Source organism: Physeter macrocephalus, chromosome 11, assembly GCF_002837175.3.
Source record: "Physeter macrocephalus isolate SW-GA chromosome 11, ASM283717v5, whole genome shotgun sequence".
NCBI classification, from domain to species: Eukaryota; Metazoa; Chordata; class Mammalia; order Artiodactyla; family Physeteridae; genus Physeter; species Physeter macrocephalus.
This window is the reverse complement of record NC_041224.1, coordinates 5307066-5323474: the sequence shown is the minus strand read 5'-3', so window position 1 is coordinate 5323474 and position 16409 is coordinate 5307066. Positions and strand designations below refer to the sequence as shown.

Here is a 16409-nt window from a genome sequence, read left to right as displayed (position 1 = left end):
GCTCCGCGGCATGTGGGATCTTCCCGGACCGGGGCACGAACCCGCGTCCCCTGCATCGGCAGGCGGACTCTCAACCACTGCGCCACCAGGGAAGCCCCAAATTACATATTTTGATTTGTTATTCTTAGTGTATGTAGAGTTACTCATTTTTGAATATCCAGTTACCCTCGTATCGAGTCACTTTACTGAGATATTTTTATTAATTATCATAATTATTCAGTTCATTCTTTTGAATCTTTTTAGAAAGACTGTTATATTTCCTACAAATTTTTCATCATTGCAGTAACATTCCAGTAGATCATCAATTTCTGTAAATGTTCCATAGTGGTTTGAAAAGAATGTGTAGGGAATCCTTGAATTGTTCCTTACCCGTTCCTGATTAAAAAAAAAAAAAATTCTTAGCAAGCCTGCAATCCAACAATCTGAGTCTAATTTCTTTTTTCTTCTGGAACAGCATCTTCTCTTTTTCCTTGGAGTTTCCTTCTGGTCTCATCTCTTGAGCCCTAGGTTTATGAGTGCTGAATTATCAGCATAAAATTGGCTTGCAAATAAACCGAAGGCAAAGCAATGTATTTTACTAGCTTGACTTACGTGGTTCTATGCCACTCACTTGGAGCTCTGACTCTTTACCATTTCTACTCCTGAGAGATGAAGAGCATCTCTGAGCCAAGCTCTGCGCCGGGCGCCAGCCCCTCTGTCATCATTAATAAACAGTCGTTGGCAGGCTTCACGGCTCTTGCTCTATGAGTGGCATGTTTGGAGGAAAAAATGCTGTGAACATTGAAAGCCAGCTGGACGGCTGTGATGGCTGTGTCACCTCGCCGGGTCTCACCCGCTGCCCCCTGACTGCAGACAGCGGGGAACAGGAGGAGACCTCTGTTCCCCCTCGCACCTCTGCCTGCCGTCCTGTCTCACGGGGTCCGACAGGACGCCCGGAAGGATGGCCCTGTGAACGTGCTTGCCAGCACACTGCCACCTCCCAGCTTCTGGCACCCTCTTCGGAACCGAATTACTCGAACACATGATGGGTCACCTCGGCCTGCCAGCCCCTTGTCCCCTGCTCCGGATTCCTGCAGTAATCGGAGTGGTCTCGGCTGTCCACGCTGGCCGGCTCCAGCCAGGGGCCTCTGCGGCCAAAGAGGGATCTGTGAGAATGTAGTCAGCTCCCGTTATAGCCCTCTCCTCCCCTCCAGACCAACCACCCTTGAATATTTTCTGTCGGTTGTGAACTAAAGGCGAAAGTGCTCAGCCTGGCCTTTGGCCCAGCAGGTCGTGTGGCCCGCCTGGCCTGTCCACTCACCTCGGCCTCCGGCCTCCTCCTGGCCTCCTCCTGGCCTCCCCCACGTGGCCGCGCCCACTCCTTTGACTGCGGCCTTCCATCACGCCGGCGCCTCCTCCCGTCGATGCCCCGGCCCGGGTAAAGCCCCCGTTGTGGGTTTCCCTGGCCCTCTGCCCCTCTTCCTTATGGCACCTCTTGGACTAAACTTTCCATTTATTGGGATGGGCTTTAACAAATTAAAATCATTCTTCTCCACTGAACTGCGAGCTCCAGAAAAGCAAAGACCGCGTCTGTTTTTGTTTACCGGGATGTCTCTAGGGCCCGGCATCGGACTCGGCAAAGAGTTAAGTAAATAAGAAGCAAATTTGTTGAATGAAAGAATACAGAAGTGATTTCAGGCAGCTTTCTCCCTGTTTTACTCTTGAATACATGCTTCATCTCAGCTTAGTCATGTTTATTTCTTCCTTATCAGCAGTAGGGGGAGGGGATTACTCTATATACCGGATAGGGTAATACTTCTTTATTTCAAAGATTTTATTTAAATCCAGGAAAAACATTATTTTAAAAAATGTCCTCTATTCATCTTTTAAGAAGAAATTTTGAGAAAAGCGAGAGATAGCAACATTCGTCTGATCTCGGCCTGTTTGAAGCGTGATCGCAACCACGAACGTCGGCCTCCTGGTCGTGGAAAGGAACCTGAGCTGGTAAAATATCCAAAGGCCGGTAGAGCCTGGAGATGTCTGAGAAAAAGCCGGGGATGGAGGACAAGTAGCAAAAGAATTGCATTAATTCAAGACGTAGGAAAGCTTATTGGAAGCATTCTTCAAAACCCTTCAGAAGCTAGTAAAATAATATTTTACTGCGTTTTTCTCCAGCTCTTAAAACCTCACAAATGCAAATGCGTGATAAAATGTGAAAATAAGTATTGGCAACTAATTACATTCTCAGGGGAGATTTAATTGAAAAGGAGCATATTCGCATATTTGCATTACTTCTCTTCAGTAAGATGTTTATGGCATCTGGTCAAAGTAGAACGGACATTTGAAAAATCCTTTGACATAACTGGTATTTAAAGAATAGCAATTGGCTAACATTTGTGGCTCTGTACATTGAATATTTTGGCTCCCATCCGCTGGTATTCATTCTGAAAGATTTATAATCCTTTGGGGAGTGTGGTCAGTGACAAGAGTAGAAGTAAATCCTGAAATGTGGAAAAACTAACTTTCCCTCATAAAAAACTGTTCTAAAAAAATCCCTCAAACCTATGAATATGTTTCCAGATTTTCAGAAAAAGCTGATGATTTACAGAAAAATATATTTTTTCTATAAGGATCTAACTTCTTAATGATAAATGTAAATTTTCCATCATTTGGCTTCAAAATTGGCCTAGAGATAATTCAGCAAAATACAGGGCCTTACCTTTTGGGCATCAGCTGCAGTTACATGACTTTTAACAATGTATGTCGTCAGTTGTGTCAATAATGAAATAAAACTCAAAAGGTGGAAAGAGTCTACAAGAGACAAATGAAAAGCACTTGAATTAGGAAGCAAAGCTTGTGCTGAGTGTCTAAGTAGAAAAGTGCTATCATCACAGAAACTAGAATGCAGGCATAGGCGTCAAGAAGGTCCTCCATCACGTGTGACTGAGAACATCCCTGTCCAGGGAGTGGCCTGGGGGGCAGAAGTGCCGTTGGACGACTTCTCGCCTCCTGCTTGTGCTTGAGTCTGGAGCCGCTGTCTCAAGAACCCTCTCGACCTGAGGCCCTCGGCTTCCATTTCAAACCTTTAATGTAGGAGCCCACCTCTGTTCCTGCAGGTGCCCCAGGAGGAGACTTCTGCCTCCTTTCTCCATTTAAATTCAGAAAAAGAGCCTTGTTTAATGAGTGTTGCCCTTATTTTCTTTGCTTTTCTTTTTTCTATATTATTTTCCTTAATTAATTATGGTTAGCACTTAGATTCTTCCTTATGGTTTACAAAATATCTACCTTTTTCTAAGAGGTGCTGGCGTGTGGGGTCCTGTGTCTGACAGCAGTGACAGAGGGTGTATTGCGTTATGTTTTAAAACCCAGTGTGGGGAAATTGGTGGTGTTGAAATTTCTCTTGATATCGAGAAAAAGATGCTAAAAGCTATAAGCACAAAACTTATTATTTTAAATGTAAGTAACAAAATTAAGGCTCTTGTCATTCTAAACTTAATCTTGACTATGGAGGACAGCCTAGAGTACCCGGGGGAAAGTTAGAATGAAAGCAGAAATGGCGCTCATAGCATTTTTAGAGAAGTGGAAGGAATGTTCTGGAAAGGAGTTAGTAGGAAGTCTGAGCCTAAGCGTTTCCTTCTTCACTTTCTGATGCTCTCACCCTCTACTGATCCCACTTTAATTTCTTATGTTAAAAGAAACGTACTGTGTTGAATTCACAAAAGGATTGGCATGTGTGCATTCGTGTGATATGAAGGAGGGGGTGGGTAGCTTGAAGATAATTTCCATTTTTTGTGCTAAGTCTATCTATCTACATACACATGTATGTAACATATAGCAATATGAAGTAATGATTTGCAAATGATAATAAATATAATTTGAAGGTGTCTTCCCTCAAAAAAGAGAGATTGATTTGAGGCCATTGCTACTATGTTTTGAGGTAGAAATCCAGGGCTGTCGTTTGTGAACACCTTTTACAAAAATAGTTTATTCTTGGCTCCATTAGAAATGTTGCTTTTGTGTCTTATGAACTATTTTGGGGACTCTTATTTGCCAAGTACTGTCAATAGCAGTAGAAGTAATATGTACTATGCTGTGTGCTTCAAAGATTTTCAAAGCGTTAATGATCAGTGGACATTGCTTAAGAATTCCTGCAATGGGGCTTCCCTGGTGGCGCAGTGGTTGCGCGTCCGCCTGCCGATGCAGGGGAACCGGGTTCGCGCCCCGGTCTGGGAGGATCCCACATGCCGCGGAGCGGCTGGGCCCGTGAGCCACGGCCGCTGGGCCTGCGCGTCCGGAGCCTGTGCTCCGCAATGGGAGAGGCCACAACAGTGAGAGGCCCACGTACCACAAAAAAAAAAAAAAAAAAAAAAAAAAAAAAAGAATTCCTGCAATGAACTCTGATTTAATTTCCTGGCAGGCCTGATTCACCGATCAATCATTAAAAATTTTTGAATCTCTTGGATTTTTTAAAAAAGCAATTCCCCACTACTCTTCACTTGTGGTGATTAGCTAAACAGACACTGATTTGCATGTTGGTGGGCCAGCGTTTCATTCACGACAGTGAAACTGTCTGTCTTCTCCTTCAGTCCACCCATCGGTCGGTCCCCGGGTTTAATGGAACTACCTTCTCTTTCTCAGCCCCACGGCCTCACTCCGCTTACTCTCGGTCCCAGTGTGGACGGCTGTGCTGCTTCCCACGTGGCTTTACTTTCCCCAGGTTTCCTCTGTCCCAGACTGTTCTGTGTACATGTGTAAGAATAATTTTCAGACACGGTTTGCATTGCAGAGTACACGGTTTGCATTGCAGAGTACAAGGTTCAGGGACTGCCTGTTACCTCCACATAAAACTCACGTTCCTCGGACCATCTCTCAAGGCTCGCCCCCGGCTCTATTTAATATCCTAATGCCACCTAATGTCGCGGCCGTGTAAAGCAGACAGACCACCTCTACATGCTGACTCTCGACTGCGACAGTGTTTTAGGGCGCCCTGCACAGCTTTCTTGTGCTTCAGCTCTGCATGATTCATTTAACAAATTATAATCCACTCAGAGAATTGAAAAGAATTGAACATGCTGTGTATGGGGACACACACTTCCCGGTTCATGGATTCATCACCCTTTAGCAAACTTCTGTGGGAGTGTGAGCTTACTTAACCTTCCTGTGGCCTTGCGTCTTTGCAGGGAGGAAATCAGACGGCTACAGCGATCGCGCTGTGTTCAATGAAGGACTTCAACTTAGCGCAAGAGACCTGCCAGTTGGCGATCCGGGATGTTGGAGGCCTTGAAGTTTTAATAAATTTACTTGAGACCGATGAAGTCAAATGTCAGGTGAGTGGCTGGATCACAGTGGATGAGGAGCCTCGTTCACGCCTTCACCTGCTTCTCTTCTTAGTGCTGGGCGTCTGCCCTTCCTGCTGCTTGTTTCTTGTCTTTCTTATTACTGACAACCCGCTTCCGCTGTTAGCTGTTTGCTGCTCTTGTCAACTCTCCGCTTTTCCTCCTTCTCTTTTGGCTCTTTTCCATTAGCATGTGCTTCTTAAATGATGAACGTTTGTTTACTTAATTGAAGGAAAATGCGGGGGGATGTGTATAACACCTGGGAATAGAAACTGTTCCCTTAGAAAACTTAATTGGGGAAGGATTTTAGGTAGGCTTGGAAGTTTTAAAAAATATAGCACTGGTTATGCATTAAGCACCCATTCATCTATAACTTTTTCTTCCCGTTTAGATTGGTTCCTTAAAAATCCTGAAGGAAATCAGTCATAATCCTCAAATCAGACGTCATATTGTTGACCTTGGCGGCTTGCCAGCCATGCTTAACATTCTTGACTCTCCACATAAGAGCCTGAAATGTTTGGCAGCCGAGACAATTGCGAACGTCGCCAAGTTTAAGAGAGCCTGGCGGGCGGTGAGACGCCACGGGGGCATCACCAAGCTGGTGAGTAAGCGCCACTCATGGAGGCGGGCACCCCGCTGTCCTTCCCGGCTCCTCCCGGACGTCAAATAACCACTGGGCGTGCTCTGGGAATCTTCTTTTTGTGTAACGTGTCCTTGAAAATTGTTTTTGTGTATTTACATTGGCAAGTAGCCAAAAAACATGTTCCACCTCATTTTTCAAAGAAATACAAATTTAAACAAATAGAAGTAATTTTTACGTATCCCATAGGTAGGTGTGTGGGCAGCATCGGTAAGAAGGTGGTGACTTACTTCACTCAGTCTGAAACTATCACAACATGGTTAATCAGCTGTACTCCAGTGTAAAATAAAAAGTTAAAAAAAAAAAATAGAGGGTGGTGAGACCCTCTGCAGTGGAACACTGTCTGGTAGCCCATGTCCTCTGCTGTGGTGACCTCACTATGAGGAAGTGTCCTCCATGGAGACAGTCAGAGCTGCAGGCACTTACTCATCTCATTGCTACTTAGAGGAGTGACAACTGAAAACAGCATGTTTTACAGTATGAGGTTAGTAAAATAATATGCATCCTATCCATAAGAAGCATCCACTGTCAGCTGTCAGTATTGTGTTTGGAGGTTTATATAGTAACATGGAATGTTTAATATTATATTATATAAAATCATAACAGGATTAAAAACTGATGATACCCATGATCCCAACTTTTAAAGACCAGAGCTAACAAGTACAGAAAAATCACTTGAAATAAATACACAAAATTGTTCATCAGGGGTTTTCTCTGAAATCACTACCAAATTTCCTTCCTACTTTTCTACATTTGCCAGTTGGTTGCGTATTACTTTTATATTCAGAAAAAATGATTATTTCAATAACTATCGCTGAAAGAGAAAAGTAGGCTCAGTGCCCCTGCCACAGCAGGAGGGATCTTTATGAAGTGCAGTATGGAAGTGCGTTTGTATCCTCACTGGATCTTGAGTCGCTACCACGGCTTTTATCACGCTGGATTGTCACCACTTCCCTACTTTAAGTTCCTGAAGATGAGAGACGTGTCTTATTCATCTTAGTGTCATCCTCAGCACCTCGCCCAGGACCTCACACATATAAACAGTTAATAAATATCTATCGAATTAATATGGATTTAATGTGAATAAGTACACAGTGAAACATGTTCAGAAATTTACTGAAAGAGATTCTGTGTGTTCACTTTATCCACTTGTAATCTGTAGAGCACTATACCTTATAATCATTTGCCTCAAAAACAAGGTGGACTTACGGCTGGATAGATGGATGAATAGATAGTTAGCTATGTGGTGAAACAGACGTGGAAGAATGTTAATTATAGAATCCAGGGGGTGGGTATGTGGATGTTGCTGTATTCTTTCAGCCTTCGTGTGTGTTTGAAAATTTTCATAATAAAACGTTGGGGGAAAAGGTAGTTATTACTGTGATTATCACTGTCCTGCTTAAATAATGAAATCGTATGGTAGGCTGACGTGGCTGTCCACTGAAACTACTCCCATAAGAATGAAAGACAGAACACTAACATGTTTTTATGGACATCTTACGCGTCATGTTTAGGGGCCTGGAGTTTGGACAGTTACAGTCACGTAATCAAAATAATGACATACATTTTAATTTAATTTTAAATAATAGCAAAATTAGGAACAGGAAAGACCATTAATGGATAAACTTGAAATTGCTGGGTTGGGAACACACCTGGCTTCTCAAGCAGGATTGGGGATCCACTTTTGGTTGGGTACGTGTGGGGGGGTGAGTATGTGACACGCAGGCAAGAGTCCCCAACGAAGACTGGAAATGAGGGACGTCGCACAGTACAGAGATGAAGCCGCGGCTGGTTATGGCCCGAGAGCAGGGGCGCCAAGGGCAGGATCAGAGCAGGCAGGCGGGCACTGGCCGCGGTGGGGTCTGGGCACCTAGACGGCGTTCAGGCTCTGGAGGGGCAACTCGCTAAGACTGGGCAGGAGGTGTGGCGCCTGAGCAAAGCAGGGAGAGCGCACCCGGGCAGGGAGCGCTGCACGTCCCGTCCCGGGCCGTCAGTCCCGAGGCCAGTTTATGTGCTCCTCCGTGTGGAGAGTGTACTCGGTCCTTTCACTGAAAACCATTTCAAATGCCTCTAGAGGTGTAGATCCACAGAACAAGGCGGTGGCAATACAAGTATAAATATAAATGTAAATACATGTATGTCCCCTGCCACAGTGATGTCACAGCCTCATGGTCCTGGGGATGTGAGGGCAGTGGGGATATGGGCAAAAATATAAGCATAGTGGTGAGTATATTAGGTATTTCGAGGCAGTCAGTACTGGGAATAGTGGAGGAACTAACGGGGGGCGATCAATCAACTCTACTTGGAGAAGGAGGGTCAAGAAACAAATGAATATAACAAAACACAAACACACAGATACAGAGAACAGACTAGTGGTTACCACTGGGGAGAGTGGAGCGGGTAGAGGCAATACAGAGGATTAAAAGGTACAAACTACTATGTATGAAATAATTAAGCAACGAGGATCTATTGTATGGCACAGGGAAATAGAGCTATATTATTTTACAATAACTTTAAATGGAGTATAATCTATAGAATTACTGAATGTTGTACAACTGACACTAATATAATATTGTAAATCAACTCTACTTCAATGAAAAATTTAAAAATTTAAATGAATTAGTTAATTCACTAGGATAGAGAGAATTTTTTTAAATAATTTTTTTTTTTTAAAAAGAGAGGCTGGAGAGAGGAGATGTCACCTTTCTTGAATCTTGAAAGGTGAGTAGGTATGTATCAGGCAGACACATCAGGCCAAAGCATTTAAAGAAGATGAAGCCATGTTGGTAAAGGCCCAGAGCTGGGAAACGACACTGAATGTTTGGAAACTAAGTGGTGTAACGTGGCCAGACCTTGGGTGAGGTGGGCTGAGTCGTGAGAGACGAAGATTGAGGACCACGGGCATCACACACAGTCTTGTCCAAGAGCTCCCGAGTTTGGACTTTGTACAGATAACGAGGGACTAACTAGTACATAGACAGGTACTTTTAGACTGTCTTCCCTGTGTTCAAGCCCATTGTCTTGCTGTCCCGGGCCCGGTAGTTACCTGGAAGCCATGTAAATCGTCTACGCCCCGGTCCTTGGGCCGTAACTAATTAGACCGTGAGCGTCCTCCTGAGGCAAATCAGTGTCCTCTTTCCGGGAGCTTGGAGTTAGGGATCCGTGACTCAGTCCCGGCTACTGCCTTCTAAACGGTGGCCGTGGTTAAGTGGGCAGTATCATGGGATCTGGTCTCCAGTTATGCGTGGGATTAAGACAGCTCTGGGAAGCCCGGCTTCACTTCCTCCGCGGCCACCCTGCTGTATGCATGCAAATTGCCTCTCCCTCAAGGGCTTCAGAGACTTTTGGTTACTGCAGAGAAGGGAAAGGATCCTGGCTGCTGTGCGTTTGGTTTAGTTGGTTTCTGTAGTGTAGGGGGAGGGCCATGTCCTCCAAAGAGGCCTCGTGGTTTTAAGAGCGTTCAGGCCATTCAGCTCTCGCTGGAAAGTTCTCCTGGCTTTCGGGAGCCTACTTTTCTGAGATACCAGGGATGAGGGTGTGCTTTACAAATGTTACTAATGTAAATGTTAGAGCTGTATTAAGAAAATACTCTCTTGGGGGGATTAAATTCCTTGTGGGAAGGAAATGTAAAAGCTCCCAGATCTGGAGGAAGGTGTTTCGAAGGTTCTGTTTGTTTCTCTGACTGCTGTGTGGTACGAAAGTTAATTTCTTAAAGGATTCTTACTTCTGAGGGAGGTGAGCTTGGCAGCAGCCGTGCAGCGGTTGCGGGGTGGGTTAAGTCTTATCTCGAAGATTCCCGCTTATGTTGTATTGATCTGTTCCTGTAGGTGGCTCTGCTTGACTGGAGGCAGCACTCCACAGAAGCTGCTCGGCGGAGCCTGTACGAGGCCCGCGATGGGGAGGTGGCCCGCTGTGGGGCGCTGGCGCTATGGAGCTGCAGCAAAAGCTACGCGAATAAAGAAGCCATTCGCAGAGCGGGGGGCATCCCTTTATTGGCTCGGTTACTGAAGACTTCTCAGGAAAGCACGCTCATCCCGGTGGTGGGGACATTGCAGGAATGTGCCTCCCAGGTGTGCAGGCCAGCTCTGCTTCCCTTGCTCTCCCTCACCTTGACTTTCTTTAGTGGAAACATAACTTTTTTTTTGGCGGTACACGGGCCTCTCACTGTTGTGGCCTCTCCCGTTGCGGAGCACAGGCTCCGGACGCGCAGGCCCAGTGGCCATGGCTCACGGGCCCAGCCGCTCCGCGGCATGTGGGATCCTCCCGGACCGGGGCGCGAACCCGTGTCCCCTGCATCGGCAGGCGGATTCTCAACCACTGCGCCACCAGGGAAGCCCCGGAAACATAACTTTTAAGGTTAACATGACTACTAAGGAATTTTTTTTAAGAAGTCACCCTTCTATTTGAAAGAGAAGATCAAACTAATGGAAAATTAATTACATTGATACCTGGATGATCTATTTTTGAACATGTTGACTAAATTCTCTTATTGTTCTAACGGTGTGTTAAACTTGGACTCTGGTGTTTATTTACTAAGAAAGTTTTGTCAGTGTGGTTGTTAATAAATGTGTGAATAGACGCTTATATTTATGCATATTTTTGCGATATGTAACTATTAAAGTTTACTGTCCTAGGAGAACTACCGAGCCGCCATCAAAGCTGAGGGGATAATTGAAAATCTGGTGAAGAACCTAAGCAGTGGAAATGAGCATCTGCAGGAGTGCTGCGCCATGGCCATCTGCCAGGTACGGCGGGCTCTTCTCCACGGAGCGTAAGGTGCTGGCACGAGGCCCCATTCTCTGGGGCTGGGACTCAGGAGTCTGCATGTTTAACAAGAACCCCTAGGGATTGTCCTGCACACACAGGTCTGAGAACCACTGTCCTGTGGTAATGGCAGATGCCTTTAAATGACAGAAAGAAATCTGCTCCAGCATGTCTGATTACTTACAGTTCCGTAAGACACTTACATGTCTCTGTCTGCTAAAATGATGTACTTTGGTGTAAAATAGCCAGATATGTACATGGTGCCTCTATATCGCCTTTCATATATCCTATTCAAACACAGTGGTCTCGGGAAATATATCTCCCACCAAGACAAGATAGACGCATGAGTGTGTGTGTGTTGTGTGCGTATGCCTGTTTTATCTTTTTATTAATTTGCTTATTTTCGTCTTCATTAACTTTTTGTGGGTTACAAGTTTCATAGTACACACAAAAAATAGAATTGAATGGTAAGGGGAAAGAAAAGATGGCTTTGACAAATTCATACTTGGCTGGCTACTGGCAGCACCAGTTTCTGCTGAGTTAGAGTAGATCTCCTAGAAGAATGCATCTCAAAATGTGCAAAGTGAGAGAATGTGCCAGAAAGATGGAGTCAGAGAGGGGTTCGGGTCAGTCAGCAGAGGGTCGCGTGAGTTCTCTGCGGCGGCCATAACTGTACACACTGGGTGGCCTAAACAACAGCAATCTGTTTCTTCACAGTTCTGGGAGCTGGAAGTCTGAGATCCGGTGTCAGCAGGGTTGGTTCCTTCTGAGGAATCTCTCCTTGGCTTGTAGATGGATGTCTTCATGTTCCCCTGTCATTCTCCCTCTGTCTTCACATGGTCCTTCCTCTGTGCCTAATACCCTCTTCTTAGAAGGACACCAGGCGTTCTGGATTCGAGCCCGCCGCAGTGATCTCATTTAACCGTAATTACCTCTGTCACATGCTGACGCACAGGGGTGAGGACCTCAGCATCTGAGTTTTGAGGGACACAGCTCACTCATAACAGGGATATGTAATAGTCTTTTTTATTTTTAATTTTCATATAATTTTAACAGTTACTTTTCCATTTACAGTTATTACAAAATATTGGCTGTCTTCCCCGTGTTGTACGTACATCCCCGAGCCTGTCTCACACCCAGTAGTCTGTGTACCTCCCACTCCCCCACCCCATGGTGCCCCTCCCCTCTCTCCCCACTGTAATCACTAGTTTGTTCTCTGTATCTGTGAGTCTGCTTTTTATGTTATATTCACTAGTTTGCTGTAGTTTTTAGATTCCACATGTAAGCAATAGCATACAGTATTTATCTTTCTCTGACTTATTTCACTCAGTACAGTGCCCTCCAAGTCCATCCATGTGCTGCAGATGGCAGAATTGTGTTCTTTCTTATGGCTGAGTAGTATTCCATTATGTATTATATATACATGTGCCACTTCTTCTGTATCTATTCATCTATTGATGGACACTTAGGTTGTTTCCATTTCTTGGCAATTATAAATAGTGCTGCAGTGAACATTGGGGTGTATGTATCTTTTTGAATTAGTATTTTTATTGTTTTGGGATATATGCCGAGGAGTGGAAATGCTGGGTCATATGGTAGTTCTCTTTTTCGTTTATTGAGAAACCTCCGTACCGTTTTCCACAGTGGCCGCGCCAATTTACATCCCCACCAACACTGCACGAGAGTTCCCTTTGACTTGTATATATGCCTCATATGAGTATATTTTAAGGGTCAGCTAGAAATCGTGATTAATTTTTTAAAGTTGCAGTTGAGCCAGAACTGAAAGTCACTCACAGAAGGTAAACATGGCAGGTGCTGTGTGATGCATTGTGATGAGGATTTCTTGTAGGGGCCCTCATGGATGATGCATGGTGTGCAGTTCATGGCCTTAGAGAACAACTGTACACTTAGAATAATATCAAACCTATGCTAAACTTGTCATCTTTTGGCTCTATAAACTGGCAAGGATCATCTGTTGGGAACATCTATGCAGCCTGTATTTATTTCAAAGGTTGACACAAGCATGTGGATAAAAATGTCTGAATGACGTATCAGTTGCTGTTGATATAACCCACTGCTCTGGGCATAGAAACTCTGTTGGGGAAATTCCTCACTTCTTAGATTTTGGGGGTCATTAAAGATCTGACTGAATCCCCATCACTCATCTATCTTCTCTACTATGTTTTCCCAAGGCTCTGGGTTACATCACTGCAGAAATCCTCCATCCATGCATGTGGTATTCTAGGTTCCTTACCAACCTCTGCGTCTGTCTTGGTAGAAGCCCAGGCTACCCCAGAACTGGCTTGGGAGGATTGCCAAGTATGTAGAAACCTCTAGACGTTGCCAAAACCACGTAAAGGAAGAGCGACACTGTCAGATAGCTGCCAGTATAGACAAGAATTATATTTTACTTGAAGGCTCCTTCAGAAAATGATACTCTCTGAAAAGAAGTTTCATAGCTACTAGAATGGCAGCCTCTTTAGCAGTCACTGAAAGCTTGATGCGCCTTGATCAATGACAGCGTCTGCTTTGGCTTTTGTGTAGTGTGCAGAAGATGAGGAAACCCGTGACCTGGTTAGGCTGCGTGGAGGACTCAAGCCCCTGGCTTCTCTCCTCAGTAACACTGACAATAAGCAACGGTTGGCCGCTGTCACAGGGGCAATATGGAAATGTTCCATCAGCAAAGAGAATGTGACCAAGTAAGAGAAGGCATTCAGTGTTCCGTATTAAAATATGGCCATCAAAACACATTCTTCTGTTTTCATGCTATTTTAATAAAGAGTTGATTCTAATGCTACTCGTATAGTTTTCAAAGCTGTACATTCTGGACTACGTTGGCAGAATTAAGGGATTCTTCCCATCCCACCATCCGACAGGGGTTTTTGTGCCTCAGCAGGAGAAAGGGGGTGCTGACATAAGTCACTGTGCCAATGGACTGTTTTGCATGTGGGCAGCCATGTAAATGAGAAGTATCCCTGATATTTCCTGCAGAGACCTATCAAGGTGAGGGAATGAGTTTCCCACAGAATCTTTAGAAATGCAAGTGGTTTTATTCTTTTTCTTTTTCTGAAGATAAATGAGTCAGCTAAATGCCAACTAACCAGGTTAGTCTTAAAGTGTAGTCATTTTCAAATACGCTTTCGTTGATTTTTAAAGTATTTGTAAACTTTATGACCATCTGATTGATTTTAATCTATGAATTTATCTTTTTATATATTTTTAGAGTTTACACACTCTGTGATGGGTGTTCTGGGGCAACTCTTTCCCGTTTCAGGGTGATGACTTTCTTTAACAAGAAATTCACATGTTCTGTTTAACACACAAAAAGGTTTATTTTGCTTTGTTCGTGTAAAAGAATTCCTGTAACCTGAGGGAAAACCCTTAGCACAGTGGGATTGTCGACACTCAGATTTGGAAGCAGTTGTAGCGCCTTAGGGGCTGTACGGTGTAGCACTTAAGGGCACAGAAGGTCGGGTGTGGATGTTGACTTCACTGTTTACCAAGCTTCAGATTAGCCTTTTGACAACGGGGTTGTAACAGCATCCGTATCACAGGGTGGCTGTAAAGATGCAATGAGCATACGGTCGGCATTTGGTAAATTTTAGCTATCGGTATTATCACTAACATTATTATCAGCTAACTTTATACCAAAAATAATACTGTTTGCCTCTTTCCCTCCCTTCCCACCCTCTTTTGCTTGCGGTGAACTTAGATTGCGGGAATACAAAGCCATTGAAGCCTTGGTGGGACTTTTAACTGACCAGCCGGAAGAAGTGCTTGTGAACGCAGTTGGTGCGTTGGGAGAGTGTTGCCGAGAGCCTGAGGGCAGAGTCACCGTCCGCAAACGTGGCGGCGTCCAGCCACTCGTGGACCTCCTCGTGAGCACAAACCGAGCTCTACTTGTCAATGTCACAAAAGCGGTCGGTGCTTGTGCAGTAGAGCCCGAGAGTATGATGTAAGCGGCCCTGAAGGCTGAAAGCTTTTATTTGGGAGAGTTGGGGGAACACTGGAGAGTACGGAATGGTGTCATCTCTTAGAACTGGTGTGCACAAGTGACGGAAGAGTGAAATGTGCCCACATATAAATAACACAGGGTGACCAGATCATGAATTACGGAGCCACATTGTTCCCTCGGATGAGCTGGAGGGTTTTGATTAAAATAGCCAGTAATCAATCAAAACAGTGGGGGAATTATCATTAGGGGAATCACCTATACTTTATATATATTGATAACGATAATATAATAATACAACTGACAAAAAGAGAAGGGTGGATGAGTAGGTGTGCAAATTTTATCTTGCAATAAATCAATAGATAGTATTTAAAACATAATTTTATCTATCCATCCATCCATCCATCCATCCATCCATCCGTTTATCTATCTATCTCTTTTAAAAAAATATTTATTCATTTATTTTGGCTGCGCTGGGTCTTAGTTGTGGCACACGGGATCTCTGTTGCAGCGTGTGAGATTTTTAGTTGCAGCACACAGGCTTCTTAGTTGCAGCATGCATGAGGGATCTAGTTCCCTGACCAGGGATCGAACCTGGGTCCCCTGCATTGGGAACGTGGAGTCTTACCCACTGGACCACCAGGAAGTCCCATTTATCGATCTCTGTCACCTATCCATACATCCTTTATGTAGCTGTAGGCGTAAAGAGATACCTGGAATAATTTATATTAGCTGTTAACAATTATTATTTCTGGATGGTAGGATTTGGGATATTTTCTACTTTCTTTTTTATATTTTCTATACGATTTGTATGATGAATATGTATCATCTTTAAAAAAGTTAAAGTTCTTGTTTAGTACCTTGCACAATATCATTGTATTCGGAACAGTAGTGTATAATGGCTAAGAGTATAGATTCTGGAACCATTGCCTGGAATACCAGTCTCACCACTTACCAACTATGCTTCCTTCAGCAAATCATTAAACTACTTGGTGCCTTGGCTACCAAATATATAAAATGGGGACAGTCATGGTACCAATCTCACTGGATTGTTGTAATGATTGAGTGAATTAATATATGTAAAATGCTTGATACATGATAATGCTAGGTAAATGTTGGCTAGTATCGTTCACATAGCAATAGCTTTAATGAATAACAGTTTAAACCAATAATACATAAATACAAAAAAAAGTCAGAACGTCCAGTATCTGTACTCATCTATAGAGGAGTCCCTTCATTCTGTGTTTCTCTCTTTTTAAAAATAATTAATTAATTAATTAATTTTTGGCTGTGTTGGGTCTTTTTTGCTGCGCACGGGCTTTCTCTAGTTGTGGTGAGCAGGGGCTGTTCTTCATTGCGGTGCGTGGGCTTCTCATTGCAGTGGCTTCTCTTGTTGCAGGACACAGGCTCTAGGCACACGGGCTTCAGTAGTTGTGGCACATGGGCTCAGTAGTTGTGGCTCATGAGCTCTAGAGCGCAGGCTCAGTAGTTGTGGTGCACGGGCCTAGTTGCTCCATGGCATGTGGGATCTTCCTGGACCAGGGCTCGAACCCGTGTCCCCTGCATTGGCAGGCGGATTCTTAACCACTGCGCCACCAGGGAAGTCCCCTGTGTTTCTCTTATATCAAATTAATCATGTTATTTAACTAGCTATAAATCGAAAACAAGAGGACCCTAACTGGGGTCCTCTCAGCTGCAGTCGAGGAGCTTTGAGGGTGTGGCATAGGCATGTCAATAG

The 16409-nt window shown here is 44.2% G+C and overlaps 1 protein-coding gene across 9 annotated transcripts in view; it reads left to right on the top strand.

Moving 5' to 3' along the window:
- Nucleotides 1-16409, top strand: part of ODAD2 (outer dynein arm docking complex subunit 2) — a 277030-nt gene that overhangs the window by 106470 nt on the left and 154151 nt on the right. For all 9 annotated transcript variants that reach the window (XM_055087693.1, XM_055087692.1, XM_055087695.1 and 6 more), the window contains 6 exons: nucleotides 5160-5306; nucleotides 5707-5916; nucleotides 9783-10025; nucleotides 10590-10700; nucleotides 13264-13418; nucleotides 14432-14674. In XM_055087693.1, the coding sequence (XP_054943668.1) occupies nucleotides 5160-5306; nucleotides 5707-5916; nucleotides 9783-10025; nucleotides 10590-10700; nucleotides 13264-13418; nucleotides 14432-14674 (1109 nt within the window). The remainder of the gene's footprint in view (nucleotides 1-5159; nucleotides 5307-5706; nucleotides 5917-9782; nucleotides 10026-10589; nucleotides 10701-13263; nucleotides 13419-14431; nucleotides 14675-16409) is intronic.